This window comes from Scyliorhinus canicula, chromosome 21, assembly GCF_902713615.1.
Source record: "Scyliorhinus canicula chromosome 21, sScyCan1.1, whole genome shotgun sequence".
Taxonomy (NCBI): Eukaryota; Metazoa; Chordata; class Chondrichthyes; order Carcharhiniformes; family Scyliorhinidae; genus Scyliorhinus; species Scyliorhinus canicula.
In genome coordinates, this window is record NC_052166.1 from 17874044 (window position 1) to 17896073 (window position 22030).

At 50.9% G+C, this 22030-nt stretch overlaps 1 protein-coding gene across 10 annotated transcripts in view; it reads left to right on the forward strand.

Annotated features, from left to right (window-relative positions):
* zgc:92275 (uncharacterized protein LOC436885 homolog) overlaps window positions 1-22030 on the forward strand; it is a 137756-nt gene that overhangs the window by 90203 nt on the left and 25523 nt on the right. For 9 of the 10 annotated variants that reach the window (XM_038782451.1, XM_038782455.1, XM_038782450.1 and 6 more), the window contains exons 3-6: window positions 990-1168; window positions 2409-2534; window positions 9206-9325; window positions 17599-17775. In XM_038782451.1, coding sequence (XP_038638379.1) covers window positions 990-1168; window positions 2409-2534; window positions 9206-9325; window positions 17599-17775 — 602 coding nt within the window. The remainder of the gene's footprint in view (window positions 1-989; window positions 1169-2408; window positions 2535-9205; window positions 9326-17598; window positions 17776-22030) is intronic. The other variant, XM_038782459.1, reaches the window with a different exon arrangement.

A 22030-nucleotide genomic window follows, 5' to 3' on the forward strand; every position in this document is an offset into this window, starting at 1 on the left:
ATGTAATGGAGCTCTGGATGGGACAGTATTTGGGGAGGGGTCTGTATGTAATGGAGCTCTGGATGGGACAGTATTTGGGGAGGGGTGTCTATGTAATAGAGCTCTGGATGGGACAGTATTTGGGGAGCGGTCTGTATGTGGTGGAGCTCTGGATGGGACAGTATTTGGGGAGGGGTCTGTATGTGGTGGAGCTGTGGATAGGACAGTATTTGGGGAGGGGTCTGTATGTGGTGGAGCTGTGGATAGGACTGTATTTGGGGAGGGGTCTGTATGTAATGGTGCTCGGATGGGACAGTATTTGGGGAAGGGGTGTCTATGTAATGGAGCTCTGGATGGGACAGTATTTGGGGAGGGGGTCTGTATGTAATGGTGCTCGGATGGGACAGTATTTGGGGAGGGGGTCTGCATGTAATGGTGCTCGGATGGGACAGTATTTGGGGAAGGGGCGTCTATGTAATGGAGCTCTGGATGGGACAGTATTTGTGCAGCGGTCTGCATGTGGTGGAGCTCTGGATGGGACAGTATTTGGGGTGGGGTCTGCATAAGGTGGAACTCTTGATGGGACAGTATTTGGGTAGGGGGTCTGTATGTAATGGAGCTCCGGATGGGACAGTGTTTGGGGAAGGGGTCTGTATGTGGTGGAGCTCGGATGGGGCAGTATTTGAGGAGGGGTGTCTGTGTAATGGAGCTCTGGAATGGAGAGTATTTGGGGAGGGGTCTGCATGTGGTGGAGCTCTGGATGGGACAGTATTTGCGGAAGGGGTGTGTATGTGGTGGAGCTCTGGATGGGACAGTATTTGGGGAAGGGGTGTCTATGTAATGGAGCTCTGGATGGGACAGTATTTGGGGAAGGGGTGTCTATGTAATAGAGCTCTGGATGGGACAGTATTTGGGGATGTGTATCTGTATTGGCCGAAGGGAGGTGGCAGTAGGTTTAAAGATGGGTAACAAAGTGCCCTGAGCTGCTTGTATCTCCTTCTCTCACCCAGTGCCAGAATTTGCCAAGATTAAGACGTGGCCCTCATGCGAGCTGAACTGTGCCGTGTTTGTGTGGTTTCACTGTGATGGCATTGACCCGAGTTGGAGTATTCCGGAACAGGAGGAGATCCAAACCGGAGAGTGGGTGTACCGTGGGAGGACGGAGCATCACGTCAATTGTCACATCCAGGTAGGAGCGGCAGAGAGTGTTTGCCTGGAGCTGATGGAAAGTGATGAAAGAGATTAGAGTTAATTTGACGATAATGCCACGGGCTGCGCAAACCTGATAATCAGGAACACAAATGCGATTGTTTCGAGAAAGTGCTTTAGCTTCTGGTTACCTAACAACACAATTTAATTCAAATCCAGCCGGGATTACTTTTGGGACCAGCAAAACGCAGAACAACATTGAATACCTTTTCGATTAATTCTTTTCAGTGTAACACACCATCCATTCTTCCACAAGAGTGTGTGCAATTGTATTCTGGATTATTTTGTACTCCAGTTTGCTTCATATTCTTAGAGGATTACAGCACAGAGGCCATTCAGCCCATCTATCTTTGCCAGCTGTTTGTTGGGAGCTGTTCAAAACGGCCCTGCGTTTGCCTACGTTCCCTTACAGATGCCTCAAACACTCCCGGTTGCTAAGCACGCCATGACCCAACAGCCACTGCATAAAGGTACTTTCCCTCAGCTCCTTCTCACACTTGATACCTAAATAGGTTTTGTTAAAAATTATTTCTTTATTTAAAAAAAAATCTTTATTGTCGCAAGTAGGCTTTCATGAACACTGCAATGACATTACCGTGAAAAGCCACATTCCGGTGTCTGTTCGGGTACACAGGGGGAGAATTCAGAATGTTCAATTCACCTAACAGCACGTCTTTTGTGACATGTGGGAGGAAACCGGAGCACCCGGAGGAAACCCACACAGACATGGGGAGAATGTGCAGACTCCGCACAGAGAGTGATTCAAGCTGGGAATCGAACCTGGGACCCTGTCATGAGATATGGGCATCACCGGCTGGGCCACCACTCGTTGCCCATTCCTAATAGTCCTTGAGGGGGCATTTAAGAGTCAAGCACATTGTTGTGGGTCTGAAGCCACATGCAGGCCAGTCCGGGTAAGGACAGTAGATCTCCTTCCCTGAAGGACGTCCGTGAACAGATGGGTTTTTACGATGATTGAGTTTTAAAAAAAATTGAATTAACATTTCACCATTCACAGTGGGATTCGAACCTGAGCATTAACCTGGGTCTCTGGACTATTAGCCCAGTGACAATACCACTCGGCCACTGGGCTGGAGACTATTGGTGTGAAAGGGCTGAGGTCTGTGGTTTCCAGGTGTAGCTGCTGCTACCTGGACCATGTGTCTGCCGATAACTTATGAGAATCTCCAACGATTAATGGGGCTGTGTTTCTGTGACAGGAAATTCCGGAGAATGCAGCTGACATTGCCCACCTGTCCCACCTCCACACGCCCAGCATGCTGAGCGGCTCTGACCTCCGATACACCAGGGCCAGACTCTGGGGCTTTGCACAGCACGACTGGAAGGTAAGGGGCAGTGGGGAAGGCATTTCTGTTCCTTGGGCTTTTTATTGGGATTAGGTTCATTTGGAATGACAAAGTGCCCAGTGGGATTCCTCGTTTCGTATTCCTCAGGCTGATGGAGAATTGGGACTCTGACTGGGATTTGTCCGGGCGGGAGAGGATAATAGGAGAGGGAGATTGAAATGGTGTCCTGAGGGAGAGGTGGCCCTGTGTGAGCTTGTGACACACGATGACGGAGCTGAGCAGCTGAACACTAACTGTAGAAGCAAAAACTGAAAGTGCGAAATAAACTCAGCAGACATGACAGCATCTGGGGAGAGAGAAACAGAGTTAGAATTCCGAGTCCGGGTGACTCATCTTCAGAGCTGAAGAGAGGTTCGGTTTGGAGAAGTCATCCTTATTTAAGTGTCAGACATGAGGCTACTCTTCAGTTCTCTGGTGTTTGGTATTAAAGATTTTTCAATAATTAGGTCGTTGTGGTTCAAGAACGCACCACCACCCTCAAGGACAATTGGGGATGGTTAATAAACCCTGGCCCAGCCAGTGAGGTCCAAATGAAAGAATGGAAAAGAAATGAAGGAAATGATCAGACCGACTATTACTGTCTTTAGTTGAATGATCCTGTTTAAAGGGTAATCATGCCCACCAGTGTTGAACATGTACAAGTGGTTGCTTAGGCCTCAGTTGGGATACTGTGTTCAAAACCAGAATGACTTAGCTGAATGATACCGGTGTCATGATAGGCAAACATGCAACCAATGAACACTCAGAATAGGACACAACCAATGGGCAGTCAGGACACTCAGAGGTGGCATCACCACAAGGGGCCTTGACATAAACACTATAAAAGGAATGAGGCACTCACACCCTGCCTTTTCCACAGACAGACATCTTGAGAGTTAGACAGGGTTGATCAGCAGCATCACACCCCAGCACGTGGCTTAGAGCAAGCTGGTATAGTTAGACTGAGTTACTACAGTTAGATTAGCAGAGAGTTGAGAACTGTGTTAATAGTTCAATAAACACGTTGAACTCATTTCAGAGACTGGAGCATCCTTTAGTTAAGACTGCACCAAGTAGCAGCCTGTGTTATCTGAAGCAGCATAACACAACATGGTACCAGGCGTGACTGTTCAACCTATTTAGTTCAACTCAGCAAGATACGTGACAACCAGCATACGGGCACAATGGACAAGATTCAGGCTCCTCGTCAGCTCAGAACCACCGGCAATCTTAGTGCAAACTGGTGATCATTCCAGCATAAATTTCAAATATACATGGAAGCATCTGACCTCAATGGCGCGACCGATGCTCGGAAGATTGCTCTTCTACTCACCACTGCAGGTGACCATGCGATAGAGATCTTTAACTCCTTTCACTTTTCCGAAGGGCAGGACAAAACAAAGTGCCAAAGCATCCTGGACAAATTCGACAGCTACTGTGAGGTGGACACCAACAAAATCTTCGAGCGCTGCATCTTCAAGCAGAGGATGCAAGGTAGAGATGAGTCCTTCAACTCCTACCTGACTAACCTTAGACTGCTAGCGCAATCCTGCAACTTCGGTGATATCACTGACTCCATGATCAGAGAACAAATCGTTTTTGGAGTCCACTCTGATCTTCTGCGAGAGCAATTGTTGAAAATCAAGCACATGACCCTGCCAGTCGCGATTGAAAAGTGTACTGTGCACGAGCACTCTTAAAATCGCTATTCACAGTACAAAACGGCAGAAAGTGAAAAACAAGCCTTCCACGAGATGGAGAGTGTTCGGGTCATCTCCCGGATGCAGCGCCTCCACAATGGCGAAAGCGGCCATTTCGCGCGCTCTTCCCGGGGTCCGACGCATGCGCAATGTGAACGGGAACACGAAGAGGCCGAAAACCGCATTGCCCAGGTGCAAACGTCCGAGAACCGCACCGCGCAACAACGCACTGAGCGGCATGACGTGTGCGAACTGCGGCACTGCCCATTTAAAAAAAAACAATTGCCCTGCAAGAGGCAAACACTCTTTAAACTGTGGGAAACCAAACCACTATGCAGCCCTGTGCAGATCTTCACCAACTGTCAGGAGCCAGCATTCCCAATTCCGACAGCGGCGCATCAGAAGTGTGCAACACCGAATGCATGACTCTGATCCAGGCAGTGCGACGGACCCAGATGATGGATACCTGGACAACACTTACCGAGTGGGCATTATTACAAAGTGCGAATATGCCGCACCGGACACATCGTGAGTCCAATCAATCCTGGCCGTGGATTCCGAGCATGCAGTGGTGAAGGTCAAACACTACCCCATCCAGTTCAAACTGGACACAGGTGCCTCCGCCATCTTGATTTTGCAGATGGACTTCCAAGAGAATCAAGAAGCCCCCACAATCCTTCCAGCTGCCTGCAAACTCCTGGACTACAATGGAAACACAATCAAGGCACTGGGGGTCCTGCCATCTGCAGGTGTCCAGCCGACACACACAAGCAAGCTTATGCTTCGAGATTGTTAAACCAGACAGGGCGTCCCTGCTAGGTGCCCACCCTGCCAGCAACTGAATCTCATTCAAAGGGTCTACACCAAGATGCTGTCCCATTCGGATCTTCAGGCCAGCATCAACGACATCCTAACCCAGTACCCAGATGTATTTAGCAGGCTGGGCACGCTGCTGTATGAGTACAAGATTCGAATGTGGCCTGTTACCAAGCCAGTGGTTCACGCACCACGACGTATCCCTGCTCCACTGAGAGAGTGTCTGAAGGCAGAGCTCACGAGTCTCCAACAAAAGGGCATCATCTCCAAGGTCACTAAACTAACCAACTGGGTCAGCTCGATGGTGTGCGTAAAGAAGCCTTCGGGGGCCCTACGCATCTGCATTGACCCCAAGGATCTAAACAAAAACATTATGCGGGAACACTACCCCATCCCAAAGAGGGAAGAAATCACGAGTGAGATGCACACGCGCGCTTCTTCACAAAATTGGACGCACCCCAAGGATTTTGGCAAATCCAACTTGATGAATCCAGCAGAAGGCTCTGCATCTTCAACACGCCTTTTGGCAGATTCTGCTACAACCGAATGCTATTTGGCATCATCTCGGCTTCAGAGATTTTCCATCGCTTCATGGAACAGATGATGGAGGGAATAGGAGGGGTCCGTGTCGACGTTGACAATATCATAATCTGGTCCACAACCCCAGAGGAACATGTGTCGCGACTCAAGAAAGTATTCTGACGCATACATGAACATGGCCTCAAGCTAAACAGGTGCAATGAAAGTCCCCGAGAACAAGGCAGTCCTGCGCTTCCTGGGAATGGTCAATTTCCTTGGCAAGTTCATCCCGAATTTGGCCACACACACCACGGCCCTACGCAACCTGGTAAAAATAAATCAACTGCCTTTGAGTGGAAGGCGGAGCACTGAACAGTGGCTGGAGCTGAAAGCCAAGCTCACCACTGCACCCATTCTTGCATTCTTTGACCCAGACTGAGGGACCAAGATATCCACAGATGTGAGTCAGGATGGCATTGGGGCGGTGTTGCTTCAAAGAGACGACACGTCATCCTAGGTACCAGTAGCATACGCATCATGGGCAATGACACCCACTGAGACCAGCTATGCGCAGATTGAGGAGTGTTTAGGTCTTCTCACCGGCATCCTTAAATTTCATGATTATGTCTACGGCCTGCCAACATTTACCGTTGAGATGGATTTTAGGCCCATGGTCCACATCATCCAAAAGGACCTGAACGACATGACGCCTCGTTTGCAGAGAATTCGGCTCAAACTCCGGAGGTATGATTTCAATTTGGTGTACACACCTGGCAAGGAGCTCATCCTCGCCGATGCATCGTCTCGCTCCGCCACCTCACCCAGTGAACCACTGAGATCATCCAGCACATTGAATTGCAGGTACAACTGTGTGCAAGCAACAGATGTGAAGATCGTTCTCATCCGAGAAGAGACAGCCAAAGACCCCCTATTGCAGCGCGTCATCCACAACCTCAGCAATGGCTGGCAGAAAGGGCAATGCCCTCAATTCTACAACGTCAAGGACGACCTGACGCTGATCGATGGCATCCTGCTCAAGCTGGACAGGATAGTCATCCCGCTACGTCTCCAGAACATGGTGCCGCGGCAGATTCATGAGGGACACCTGGGCTTAGAAAAGTGCAGACGCAGGGCTGGGCAAGCTGCCTACTGGCCCGGCATCAACCAGGACATCACGGACATGGTCCTGAACTGCGAAACCTGTCAGGAGGTTCCAACCAGCGCAGAGCAAAGAGACGCTCCAACCACATGACCTAGAGACCTCTCCGTGGTCCAAGGTTGGCATTGACCTATTCCACGTGAAAGGTCGCGACTATATCTCAATCATTGATTACTTTTCGAACTATCCTGAGATGCTGAAGCTGCCAGACCTCACCTCACGGACCGTCATCAAAGTGTAAAGAGACATTCTCACGGCATGGCATCCCGAACACCGTCATGAGCGACAATGGCCCCGTGCTTCCACAGTCGGGAATGGTCCACGTTTGCCAAGAGCTACAATTTCAGGCATGTCACCTCCAGTCCGCACTATCCGCAGTCCAATGGCAAAGTCGGAAAAGGGGTGCACATCATTAAGCAGCTCATCCGCAAGGCCTCGGACTCCGCTTCCGACATACACCTTGCACTACTTACGTACCGGGCGACTCCCTTGTCCACTGGCATGTCGCCACCTCAACTGCTGACGAACAGGGACCTGCGGACGACGCTTCGATCCATACACCTGCCCAACCTTGATCACCTCCTGGTGCTGCAGAAGATGCAGCAGCTTCGCGACAGCCAGAAGCAGGGCTATGACGCACATGCCACCGATCTGGACGTGCTACCCCGACGGACACAGTCAGGATCAAGATACCGGATAGCGGGTGGTCTGCTCCGGCTGTCGTTGTTCGACAGGCCACGCCCAAATCCTATGTAATACGTATGGCTGATGGCTCCATTGTGCGAAGGAATCGAAGGACCCTGCGAAAAGTTGCTTGTCCAGAACCACTTTCCCCTCCATTTCCACATGTCGAATTGCCACATCCAGACACCTCAAACCATGAGGCCACCAGTCGTGCCTCCCGCTCGCCTGTTAAGACACCGTCATTACCTCAACCACTTCTCCGGCAGTCGATGAGGATCAGACGCAAGCCTCAGAGACTGGACTTAAGAGCATTTGTTTTGTTTGTTCTGTTCTGTATTCCTCAGTCAGTCACATTAGACAGACATATTCACATGTATATACGTTTAAAAAAAAAGAAGAGATGTCATGATATGCAAACATGCAACCAATGAAAACTCAGAATAGGACACAACCAATGGGCAGTCAGGGCACTCAAGAGGTGGCATCATCACAAGGGGGCATGATATAAACACCATAAAATGGATGAGGCACTCACATCCTGCCTCTTTCCACAGACAGACATCTAGAGAGTTAGACAGGGTTGATTAGCCGCATCACACCCCTGTTTTGTTATGCTTTTGACATAGCATAAGATGCTTCCTTGATGTGCTCTCTGACAAAGGAAGGTTCAGACTTGGAGATAGCTGTTAATGATTCTCCTACTTGGATTGGACTCTCCTGTTAATCCTGCTATAGCTGCTCAGACTGACTAACCAGTCTGCTACAATCCACGTGGTGGGTGTGATGTGTTTCAAACAACCCTGTGTACTCACTGAGTGTCTCCACTGGAAAGAGGAAGATCATGTGTGCTGTGTCCTTATATATGTGTTGGTGTAATGCCCTCCTATGGTAGTGTCACCTCTGTGTGTGTCTTGAATGCCCATTGGTTGTGTCCTATCTTACTTACCTATTGGTTGAATGTCTGTGTGTCATGTTTCTGGTGCTCCCTCTAGTGTCTAGCTAGTCTACGTGTATTTACATAAACACCTTGTGTATTTACAGTGATGCATATCACCACAACCCCAGCACGTGGCTTAGAGCAAGCTGGTACAATTAGACTGAGTTACTACAGTTAGATAGCAGAGAGTCGAACTCATTTGAGAACTGTGTTAATAGTTCAATAAACACGTTGAACTTACTTCAGAGTCTGGAGCATCCTTTAGTTAAGACTGCATCAAGTAGCAGCCTGTGTTATCTGAAGCAACATAACACAACAACCAGTATGATTGGCTTCAGTTATGATGCAAAAACTGTTTCTCAAAAGCAGGGAAGGTTCAGGTGGAGGAGATTTATTGGGATTTTTGGTCAAAGAGAGGGAGAGCAACTCTTCCCAGTGACAAGTTACCATCGAGAGGACACGGATTAATGACGAGTGGCAAAAAGATCTCCGGCGGGGGAAGTGAGAATTTTTTTTCTTTGACACAGCGAGTTGTTGGGACCCGGAATGTTCTGCCTGGAAGGATGGTGCGAGCATTTTGTGTAACGTTTATGAGGGAATTGGGAAAATATGTGCAGGGCATTTGGGAAAGAGTAGTGGACTGTGAGTATTTGGGTAGCTTTTTCAAGGAGCTGGCATTCACATGATGATCCAAAGGGTTGGAGAAGCTGTGGAGGGGATTACCCAATGGCAGGATCAGTCTGATTTTACAAAGGTTTAGACTCCAGGTGGAGGTCAGTTGAAGCGAGTGTGCGAGGGTCTGATCACACGGAGAGCGCTGATTCGCTTTGCTGAAGCTGCTGTTGTTTTTCTCCAGGTGGAGTGGAACCCAGAATCCGAGCCTAACAAGCACTGCTCAAGCATGCTGGTGAACCACGCTTTCTACATCTTCGGCCGCCGCTTTCCTCTCCTAGACGTCCATGTTGTTGCCAGGCAGGTAGGAAACAACGTGAGCGACGGTAAATCCCCAAAGAGCGAGCCTCTTGTTGCAGGGTCAAGTCTCATTCCAGGTCCAAGCACAAATCTCCGCTGTTACCGGACTGAGGGAGTGCCGCACTATCCAGGGTGTTGGGCTGGATTCTCCCATTGCCAACGCTGAAATCGCATTGGGTGATTGGCCGGAGAATCCCTTTTAAATTTAGAGTACCCAAATCATTCTTTTCCAATTAAGGGGCAATTTAGTGTGGCCTATCCACCTACCCTGCACATCTTTGGGTTGTGGGGGCGAAACCCATGCAAACACTGGGAGAATGTGCAAACTCCACATGGACAGTGACGCAGGGCCGGGATCGAACCTGGGACCTCGGTGCCGTGAGACAGCACTGTTAACCACTACGCACCGTGCTGCCCTGGAAAGTCCGTTTTGGCGGTGAAATCGGGGCGACGCAGTTTTCCGGATGCTCCGCCCCTTCAAAAACAGCGTCATCGCTGAGTACGTCGCACGCTGTTGGAACGGCCTGAGGACGTCACCTGAAGGCCCTCCCCCGATGCACCTCCCCCGATGCCCCTCCCCCGATGCCCCTCCCCGATTCACCTCCCCCGATGCCCCTCCCCCAATGCCCCTCCCCGATGTTCCTCCCCCGATGCCCCTCCCCCGATGCCCCTCCCCCGATGCCCCTCCCCCGGTGCTCCTCCCCCGGTACCCCTCCCCCGATGGTCCGACTTCCCGATGGCGTGGATCACTTGAGGTCTGAGGTTTCATCAACCTTGCATGGCGGCTGCGGACTGTGTCCTGCACTGCCACAGTCGGGGTTGTGGGGGGGGGGGGGAGTCCGTTCCACTGGCTGGAGGGCTGGGAGAATTGGTTTGAGGTAGTCCGGGGTGATCCGGGGGTGGCGAGGGGGGTTAAGGGGGCACTATCTGCCATGTTTTACGGCGCAACTGCCGCAGCTCACCGGCGTGATCATACACGGCCATGGACCTGGCAATTGCCCGTCTGTATCTGCAGGTAAAGCGGATTTACATGGCGCGGCTGCTCCCCCCCCCCCCCACCGGGCGGAGCATCGGTGGTCGTGAGACTAGACACATGCTCGGAATATGGCCTCGAAATCGGAGAATCCAGACCGTTATCTCTCAAATGAGACATTAAACCCAGGCCCTGTCTAGCAGACAGACAAGATTCTGTGGTACTCTATCAAAGAGGAATGAGAGACGTCCCCTCGGTCACCTGGCCAATGTTTATCCCTCAGTCAGCAATGTGGTTTCCTGGGCATTATCATCTTACTGTTTATGGGATCTTGCTGTGGACAAATTGGCTGCCAGATTTTCTATATCGGAATCGTGACTTAAAGTATTGGTGGGAAAGTGCCTTGAACTTCCTGAGATCAGTAAGGTGCTATATAAATGCAATTTTGTTTGTCTTCTGGTGCTCTCAGATGTCCAGTGTGTGTATCTGCTGCATTCTCTCTCTCTCAGTCCCGAGCACGTGTTGAGTGGGGACGAGAGAAGGAAATGTTCCTGTTCCTTCCCTCCTCCTCGTGATGTATATTCCTCACCTCGGAGAAACATGGCCGAGGTGGGTTAGAACATAGAACAGTACAGCACAGTACAGGCCCTTCAGCCCACAATGTTATGCCGACCACTAATCGAAGATCAACCTAACCTACACCCCTTCAATTTACTGCTGTCCATGTGCCTGTCCAAGAGTCGCTTAAATGTCCCCAATGACTCTGACTCCACCACCTCTGCTGGCAGTGCATCCCATACACCCACCACTCTCTGTGTAAAGAACCTACCGCTGACATCTCCCCTATACCTTCCTCCAATCAACTTAAAATTATGTCCCCTCGTGACAGTCATTTCCACCCTGGGGAAAAGTCTCTGGCTGTCCACTCTATCCATGCCTCTCATCACCTTGTACACTTCTATCAAGTCACCTCTCTGCCTTCTTCGCTCCAGTGAGAAAAGCCCTAGCTCCCTCAACCTTTCTTCATAAGACATGCCCTCCAGTCCAGGCAGCATCCTGGTAAGTCTCCTCTGCACCCTCTCCAAAGCATCCACATCCTTCCTATAATGATGCGACCAGAACTGGACACAATATTCCAAGTGTGGTCTAACTAGGGTTTTATAAAGCTGCAGCAAAACCTTACGGCTTTTAAACTCAATCCCCCTGTTAATGAAAGCCAACATACCGTACGCCTTCTTAACAACCCTATCAACAAAGGATGGCAACTTTGAGGGATCTATGTACGTGGACCCCAAGATCCCTCTGGTCCTCCACACTGCCAAGAATCCTGCCTTTAACCCTGTATTCAGCATTCAAATTTGACCTTCCAAAATTAATCACTTCACATTTATCAAGGTTGAACTCCATCTGCCACTTCTCAGATCAGCTCTGCATCCTGTCAATGTCCTGTTGTAACCTGCAACAACCCTCAACACTATCTACAAGTCCACCAACTTGTGTGTCATCGGCAAACTTACTAACCCACCCTTCCACTTCCTCATCCAAGTTATTTATAAAAACCACAAAGAGCAGAGGTCCCAGAACAGATCCGTGCGGGACACCACTGGTTACCGACCTCCAGGCCGAATACTTTCCATCCACTACCACTCGCTGTCTTCTTTCGGCCAGCCAATTCTGTATCCAGACAGCCAAATTTCCCTGTATCCCATGCCCCCAAACTTTCTGAATGAGCCTACATGGGGAACCTTATCAAATCCCTTACCAAAGTCGATATAGACCACATCCACTGCCCGACCTTCATCAATGTGTCTCGTCACATCCTCAAAGAATTCAATGACGCTTGTGAGGCATGACCTGCCCCTCACAAAGCCATACTGACTATCTTTAATCAAACTATGTTTTTCTAAATAATCATAAATCCGATCTCTCAGAATCCTTTCCAATATTTTGCTCACCACAGACATAAGACTGATGGGTCTGTAATTCCCATGGATTTCCCTATTCCTTTTCTTGAACAGCGGAACAACATTCGCCTCCCTCCAATCATCCGGTACTACTCCAGTGGAGAGTTAGGACGCAAAGATCATCACCAACGGTGCAGCAATCTCCTCCTTCGCTTCCCGTAGTAACCTTGGGTATATCCCACCAGGCCCAGGGGACTTATCTATCCTGATGCTTTTCAAAATTTCCAGCACATTCTCCTTAATATCAACCTGTGTGAGTCTATTAACCTGGTTCACACTGTTCTCATGGGCAACAAGGTCCCTCTCTCTAGTGAATACTGAAGCAAAATATTCATTTAGGGCCTCCCCCACCTCTCCAGACTCCAGGCACAAGTTCCCTCCACTATCCCTGATCGGCCCTACTCTCACTCTGATCATCCTCATATTTCTCACGTAAGTGTAGAACGCCTTGGGGTTTCCCCTAATCCTTCCCGCCAGGGCTTTTTCATGCCCCCTTCTAGCTCTCCTCAGTCCATTTTTGAGTTCCTTCCTGGCTACCTTGTAACCCTCTAGAGCCGAGTCAGATCCTTGCTTCCTCAACCTTCAAGGAATGGTAAGCTTCCTTCTTCCTCTTGACTAGAAGCTCCACTTCTCTTGTCATCCAAGGCTCCTTCACCTTACCATTCCTTCCTCATCTCAGTGGAACAAAACTATCCAGCACTCGCAGCAAGGGCTCCTTATACAATCCCCACATTACTGTTGTACATTTCCCCAAGAATAATTGTTCCCACTTTATGACCCTCAGCTCCTGTCTAATAGCAGTATAATTTCCCCTCCCCCAATTAAATACCTTCCCATACTGTCTGTTCCGATCCCTCTCCATGATAGATAGATAGAATAGAACAGTACAGCACAGAACAGGCCCTTCGGCCCTCGATGTTGTGCCGAGCAATTATCACCCTACTCAAACCCACGTATCCACCCTATACCCGTAACCCAACAACCCCCCCCCCCCTTTAACATTACTTTTTAGGACACTACGGGCAATTTATCATGGCCAATCCACCTAACCCGCACATCTTTGGACTGTGGGAGGAAACCGGAGCACCCGGAGGAAACCCACGCACACACGGGGAGGACGTGCAGACTCCGCACAGACAGTGACCCAGCCGGGAATCGAACCTGGGACCCTGGAGCTGTGAAGCATTTATGCTAGCCACCATGCTACCGTGCTGCCCTTAGCATGACTAAGGGCATGACTATGGTAAAGGTCAAGGAGTTGTGGTCACAGTCACCAAAATGCTCCCCCACCTAGACATCTGACACCTGGCCTGGTTTGCTGCCGAGCACCAAGTCCAATATGGCCTCCCCCCTAGTCGGCCTATCTACATATTGAGTCAGGAATCCTTCCTGTACACACCTGACAAAATCTGCTCCATCCAAACCATTTGCACTAAGGAGGTACCAGTCAATATTAGGGAAGTTGAAGTCACCCATGATAACAAATCTGTTACTTCTGCACTTTTCCAAGATCTAGGGCAGCAGGGTAGCATGGTGGTTAGCATAAATGCTTCACAGCTCCAGGGTCCCAGGTTCGATTCCCGGCTGGGTCACTGTCTGTGTGGAGTCTGCACGTCCTCCCCCTGTGTGCGTGGGTTTCCTCCGGGTGCTCCGGTTTCCTCCCACAGTCCAAAGATGTGCGGGTTAGGTGGATTGGCCATGCTAAATTGCCCGTAGTGTGCTAATAAAAAGTAAGATTAAGGGGGGGGGTTGTTGGGTTACGTGGATATGTGGGTTTGAGTAGGGTGATCATGGCTCGGCACAACATCGAGGGCCGAAGGGCCTGTTCTGTGCTGTACTGTTCTATGTTCTATCTGCCACCCAATCTGTTGCTCTATCTCTCTGCTGCTATTGGAGGGTCTGTAGAAAACTCCCAATAAAGTGACTACTCCTTTCCTGTTTCTGACTTCCACCCATACTGACTCAGTAGACAAACCCTCCTCAACTAACTCCTTTTCTGCAGCTGTGGTGCACTCCCTAATTAACAGTGCCACTCCCCCTCCTCTTTTACCTCCCTATTCTTCTGAAAACATCTAAACCCCGGATCATCTAATAACCATTCCTGCCCCTGTGAAATCCACGTCTCTGTAAAGGCCACAACATCGTAGTTCCAAGTACTGATCCATGCTCTAAGTTCATCTCCCTTATTCCTGACACTCCTTGAATTGAAACAGACACACTTTAACCCATTCCACTGAGTGCAACTTTACCCTATCAACTGTCTATCCTTCCTCACAGACTCGCTGCATACTATTTCTGCCTGTTGAACAGCTGCCCTGCCCTCTGATCCATAGTTCTGGTTCCCATCCCCCTGCCAAACTAGTTTAAACCCTCCCGAAGAGCTCTAACAAACCTCCCACCCAGGATATTGGTGCCCCTCCAGTTTAGATGCAATCCGTCCTTCATGTACAGGTCCCACCTTCCCCAGAAGATATCCCAATGATCCACATATCTGAAGCCTTCCCTCCTGCACCAGCCCTGTAGCCACGTGTTCAGCTGCACTTGCTCTCTGTTCCTTGCCTCACTTGCACGTGGCAGCAATCCTGAGATCACTACTCTGCTTGTCCTGCCATTTAGCTTCCAACCTAACTCCCTAAAATCACTTTTTAGATCCTCATCCCTTTTCTTAGTTATGTCGTTGGTGCCGATGTGCACCACGACTTCTGGTTGCTCCCCCTCACCCTTAAGAATCCTGTAGACTCAATTTGAGACATCCCTGGCCCTGGCACCCGGGAGGCAACATACCTTCCCGGAGTCTCACTCGCGACCACAGAATCTTCTATCCATTCCCCTAACCATTGAGTCTCCTATCACTTTTACTTTTCTATTCTTCCCCTTCCCTTCTGAGCCACAGAGCCAGACTCAGTGCCAGAGACCTGGCCGCTAGGGCCTTCCCCCGGTAGGTCATCCCCCACAACAGCCTCCAACACGGTATACTTGTTTTGAAGGAGAACGGCCACGAGGGATCCCTGCACTGTCTGCCCGTTCATTTTCCTTCCTCTGACTGTAACCCAGCTACTCTTGTCCTGTACCTTGGGTGTGGCTACCTCCCTGTAACTCTTTTCTATCATCTCCTCTGCCTCCCGGATGATCCAAAGTTCATCCAGCTCAGAGTTCCCTACTACAGTCTCTGAGGAGCTGGAGTTGGGTGCACTTCCCGCAGGTATAGTCAGCGGGGACAACGCTGGTATCCCTCACCACCCACATCCTACAGGAGGAGCATGCAACTGCCCTAGCCTCCATCCCCTCTGATCTGAATTCACAAAGAGATTTAAAGGGGGGAAAAAAAGAAAAGATTAAACACCAGTTCGGCCCTTTAAAATACTATATACTATATACTGCTACTCTCCCAAGTGAACCCTCTAAAATTGGTGATTCTGCAAAATGATACAAAGATAGCTTGCTGCGCCCAAAAAACAAAACAAATACAAAAAATAAAATTTTAAAAAATTTAAATTTAAAAACCCAAAACAAACAACTCTTACCTTACAGAATGTAGCTGCCCTGTGAACCAACTGGAACTCCGCCCTACAACTCTTCTCCCAGTCAGCTGCACTCTCTGTAAACCCCCGGCTCCCTTCTCGCTCTTTGAGGAAATGTAGGAAACAAAATGAAAGAAGCACCTTGCTTCCTCCTCACCTCACTCCCTCAATCACCAAGCTCTCACTAAAGCACTCAAATGCACCCAAATTCAGCACTCCCTCAATCACCAAGCTCTCACTAAAGCACTCAAATGCACCCAAATTCAGCACTCCCTCAATTACCAAACTCTCACTATAGCACCCAAATGCACCCAAATTCAGCACTCCCTCAATTACCAAACTCTCACTATAGCACTCAAATGCACCCAAATTCAGCACTCCCTCAATTACCAAACTCTCACTATAGCACTCAAATGCACCCAAATTCAGCACTCCCTCAATTACCAAACTCTCACTATAGAACTCAAATGCACCCAAATTCAGCACTCCCTCAATTACCAAACTCTCACTAAACCACTCAAATGCACCCAAATTCAGCACTCCCTCAATTACCAAACTCTCACTATAGAACTCAAATGCACCCAAATTCAGCACTCCCTCAATTACCAAACTCTCACTAAACCACTCAAATGCACCCAAATTCAGCACTCCCTCAGTTACCAAACTCTCACTATAGCACTCAAATGCACCCAAATTCAGCACTCCATCAGTTACCAAACTCTCACTATAGCACTCAAATGCACCCAAATTCAGCACTACCTCAATTACCAAGCTCTCACTATAGAACTCAAATGCACCCAAATTCAGCACTCCCTCAATTACCAAACTCTCACTATAGAACTCAAATGCACCCAAATTCAGCACTCCCTCAATTACCAAACTCTCACTATAGAACTCAAATGCACCCAAATTCAGCACTCCCTCAATTACCAAACTCTCACTAAAGCACTCAAATGCACCCAAATTCAGCACTCCATCAGTTACCAAACTCTCACTATAGCACTCAAATGCACCCAAATTCAGCACTACCTCAATTACCAAACTCCCACTAAAGCACTCAAATGCACCCAAATTCAGCACTCAGTGCAAACAAAGTCAGCACTGTAAGTTGGCTCACATTGATACTGTCTGACTCTGGCCTCTGAAAACTGGCCGAATCCAATTAACTAATTAACAAGCTCCAGCTGCAAGTAGCTACAAGTAGAACCTCTGTTTAAAGCTGATTGAAAACTCACCTTCTTCTGAACCCAAACAGCAACTTTTAAGTTAATTAACTAAATAAGAAAAAGACTAGACTTTAGATAAAAATAAATCCTTAATATCCCTCAGTCACCAAACTTTCACTACAGCACTTAAATGCACCCTAATTCAGCACTCCCTCAGTCACCAAACTCTCACTACCGCACGTAAATGCACCAAAATTCAGCACCTTCTCCCCAGAAGCTGTTGAAGACCGACCTGCTCCCCAGACGACCCCGCCGTCCCATTTCTGTTAAACTTTCTAAAACTCACACCCAGTCCAACATTTTTTGCTTTTTGTTGCCCGATTAACAAACACCAAAGATCCCATTAAAAAAAACGCAGAAAAAGCTGGAAACCCTCAGAAGGGTTCGGCAGGATCCGTGGAGACAGAAACAGGCCTATCACCCTTCAACAGATCAGTGAGGGCCGCTTTAGCTCACTTGGCTAGGCAGCTAGTTCGTCGGGAGCGACGCTAACAGCATAGGTTCAATTCCCGGAGCGCGCCCCCACCCTCCCCTCTTTCCCCTCCCCCCCCCTCACTTCTCCTGTTCTATTCATGCTGTCTGTCTTGTTGAAGGTGGGTCCTGGCATTGTCTACATGCTGTTCAACCACTCGTTCCTGGGCCGTGGCGTTATCCTGCACTGTGTGGCACCCGTGGAGCCTCTCCTACAGCGAGTCACTCATTGCATCTATTACCAGGCCAACATTCCCGCCATCATTCCCAAGTTCGTCCTGAAGGCAGAGTGTATTCAGGTGAGTGTTGCCACAACAACCATCACAACGTACTTGGACGTTGTGGGTACGGTGCAGATGGGAGTCGCAAGGGTTTATTATACTCGGGGCAGGTGTCAGATCATTGGCTCCGAAGCAAGCTCCGAAGAATCCAGGCAAGTGTCTGAGTGCAGTACTGAGGGAATGAACCAGGCGAGTGGCAGTGCCCCACCCAGTGAGTGACGGTGCTCCCAGTGAGTGACGGTGAAGGGGATTGGGGGTAAAGGGGGATGGGGGTGAAGGGGGATTGGGGGGTGAAGGGGGATTGGGGTGAAGGGGGATTGGGGGTGAAGGGGGATTGGGGGTGAAGGGGGATTGGGGGTGAAGGGGGATGATTGGGGGTGAAGGGGGATTGGGGGCGAAGGGGGATGGTGGGAGGGTGAAGGGGGATTGGGGGTGAAGGGGGATTGGGGGTGAAGGGGGATGGGGGGGATTGGTGGTGAAGGGGGATTGGTTGTGAAGGGGGATTGGGGGTGAAAGGGGATTGGAGGGGGATGGTGGGAGGGTGAAGGGGGATTGGGGAGGGGGATTGGGGAGGGGGATGGGGGGGTGAAGGGGGATTGCGGGTGAAGGGAGATTGGGGGGTGAAGGGGGATTGGGGGGTGAAGGGGGATTGGGGGTGAAGGGGATGGTGGGAGGGTGAAGGGGGATTGGGGGTGAAGGGGGATTGGGGGGTGAAGGGGGATTGGGGGTGAAGGGGGATGGTGGGAGGGTGAAGGGGGATTGGGGGTGAAGGGGGATTGGGGGTGAAGGGGGATGGTGGGAGGGTGAAGGGGGGATGGGGGAGGGTGAAGAGGGATTAAGGGAGGGTGAAGGGTAGTTGGGGGAGTGTGAAGGTGGGTAGGGAGAGGCTAAAGGAGCGAGGGTGACTGGTGAAGGGCGATTTGCTACATTCTATCAAAGTGAATGATTATCAGGAAAATATGAATTACTCGCTGAAGAAAGACTGTCCAGTTTCACTGCTGCCATCCTGGGAGTTTATGATAATGGAATTGTTTAGTGAGTATTGCAGCCCATTTCTATCAATGCGTCCAAACCAGTCCCCAATGATTCCAGGTAATGACCCTCTGGCCCATCAGCCTGTCCCACACAATTGTGCTTCCTTGTGCATCTCAATATCCACACTACCTGCCACCAAATCTGTGTGATATTCCCGTGGAGCCACACAAAGCAGATCAGAACTCGAGGAAATTGGCAGAAAAACAAACTGGAAAAGTCCTCTCCAGTCCCAGCCGCCTGGGCGTTCTGAGACAGACCAGGCGACGTTCTGGCCTTGAATTTCCTCAAATACCTACTGTTACAACACCTGGGCTTGTGCACGGTCAATTCCAGCCCCAGTGATCTGGAATTGCAACACCATTGAAATAAACAATCAAAATTGTTCGAATATACCCATTGTAACTGGCTGCCCAATAATTACAGTCACCAGGTTTGTAAATTTAAACCACAATTATATCTTATTAATAACAATAACTAGAACTGAATAGGCAGCAACTGGTTAACTACTATCTAATTCCTAACCCCTCTCTCCCTTAACTTGCTCCACCCTCCACACGCACTCACACATAAGACAGACAAACACAGAGGGTAACGAGGGGTGTGAAATAAAGATCAAAGTAAAAGGATAGAGGGTGGGATTCGCCATCCCACCAGCCCTGTTTTCCAGCACGCCACTCTCTTGCCGACATCGGGATTCTCTGTTCCCGCAGCCGGTCAATGGGGTTCCCATTGAGGTCACCCCACGCCATTGTGAAAACCACGGGCGTGAGTGCGCTGCCTGCGAAGCGGAGGATCCCGTGATGGAAAACCCCGCAGCGAGTCTTTGTTTCAGAAGGCCATTTTCCAGCTCACCTGTCTTCAATCTAGGTCTTCAGTTGGAGGTCTTTGCTCTGAGTCTGTAATGGTTTTCACTGTCGAGTCACCCAGGGCTTAAAAGTCTCACTGCAGGTTCAGACAACAACAGTTCAGCAGTATTTCTGGAGAGACAGAGACAAAGAAACAGAGAGACTCTCAGCTGCTTCTGTCAGCATCCTGGAAATGCCTCTCACTTCCTGCGCCCTCTGAAAAACCATCTCACTCAGGCGGGACCCAATCATTCCCTGTTGCCGGGCAGAATACGCCCTTTTGTTAGTCCATTGGCCACCAACCAACCAATTGAACCAAATCCCTCCGATCACTCGGGTGCCACAAAGTCTGAGTTCTGCAGTTCAAAAGGCTATGGGCACGATTCAACCATTGTTGCGCCCGGCGTGGGTCTGGGCATGCTGGGTAAATAGTGGGAGAGGTGAGAATCGAGTTTGCAGTTCACGCGGCCTGCTCCAGATGGCGAGCTCGGGGTCTTGCCCAAAGATGGCGAGAATATCATTAACCCTCATTTGCATTCATTTCAATTTCATTAACGAGATTGAAGTGAAATGACGCGGCCTCCAGGGATCTAATTGACTCCCCAGTGAGAAGTGACGTGGGCGTCATTTGGTATTCAGCTTCAAAATGGTGAAGCTGGCACGATGTCTGCTGAGGGGCAGTGAAGAGGTGAGTAGCCATTTCCATTTCCCGGCATGTAGCTCAAGGGTACTGAAGCTGCTGGACGGCACTCTGGGAGAAGGCAGAGAGTCATGGTAAGGGTGTGGGGGTGGGGGGGTGGGTGCTTGGGGGATTTAGGGTCCTGGGATGGACGTGGACCACTGTGTCCCTGGAGTAGGGGGGGGGGGGGGGGGGGGGGGGGAGCAGATGGCTACATGGTGTGGTGTTGCAGACAGGCCCACTGTGAAGTGGGGGGGGGAGCGGATGGCTACATGGTGTGGTGTTGCAGACAGGCCCACTGTGAAGTGGGGGGGGGAGCGGATGGCTACATGGTGTGGTGTTGCAGACAGGCCCACTGTGAAGTGGGGGGGGGGAGCGGATGGCTACATGGTGTGGTGTTGCAGACAGGCCCGCTGTGAAGTGGGGTGAGGGGGAGCGGATGGCTACATGGTGTGGTGTTGCAGTCATGCCCACTGTGAAGTGGGGGGTGGGGGGGGGGAGCGGATGGCTACATGGTGTGGTGTTGCAGACAGGCCCACTGTGAAGTGGGGGGGGGGAAAGCGGATGGCTACATGGTGTGGTGTTGCAGACAGGCCCACTGTGAAGTGGGGGGTGGGGGGGGGAGCGGATGGCTACATGGTGTGGTGTTGCAGTCATGCCACTGTGAAGTGGGGGGGAGGGGGTGGGGGGGGAGCGGATGGCTACATGGTGTGGTGTTGCAGACAGGCCCACTGTAAAGTGGGGGTGGGGGGGTGGGGGGAGCGGATGGCTACATGGTGTGGTGTTGCAGGCAGGCTCACTGTGAAGTGGGGGTGGGGGGGGTGGGGGGGAGCGGATGGCTACATGGTGTGGTGTTGCAGGCAGGCCCACTGTGAAGTGGGGGGGGGAGCGGATGGCTACATGGTGTGGTGTTGCAGACAGGCCCACTGTGAAGTGGGGGGTGGGGGGGGGAGCGGATAGCTACATGGTGTGGTGTTGCAGGCAGGCTCACTGTGAAGTGGGGGGGTGGGAGCGGATGGCTACATGGTGTGGTGTTGCAGACAGGCCCACTGTGAAGTGGGGGTGGGGGGGTGGGGGGGAGCGGATGGCTACATGGTGTGGTGTTGCAGACAGGCCCACTGTGAAGTGGGGGGTGGGGGGGAGTGGATGGCTACATGGTGTGGTGTTGCAGGCAGGCCCACTGTGAAGTGGGGGGGGGGGGGGGGGGGAGCGGATGGCTACATGGTGTGGTGTTGCAGGCAGGCCCACTGTGAAGTGGGGGGGGAGGAGGTGGGGAGCGGATGGCTACATGGTGTGGTGTTGCAGACAGGCCCACTGTGAAGTGGGGGGTGGGGGGGAGTGGATGGCTACATGGTGTGGTGTTGCAGGCAGGCCCACTGTGAAGTGGGTGGGGGGGGGGGGGAAGCGGATGGCTACATGGTGTGGTGTTGCAGGCAGGCCCACTGTGAAGTGGGGGTGGGGGGGGTGCGGGGGGAGCGGATGGCTACATGGTGTGGTGTTGCAGGCAGGCCCACTGCGAAGTGGGGGGGGGGAGAAGCGGATGGCTACATGGTGTGGTGTTGCAGACAGGCCCACTGTGAAGTGGGGGGTGGGGGGGGGAGCGGATGGCTACATGGTGTGGTGTTGCAGGCAGGCTCAATGTGAAGTGGGGGGGGGGGGGGGGGGGGGGAGCAGATGGCTACATGGTTGTGGTGTTGCAGACTGGCCCACTGTG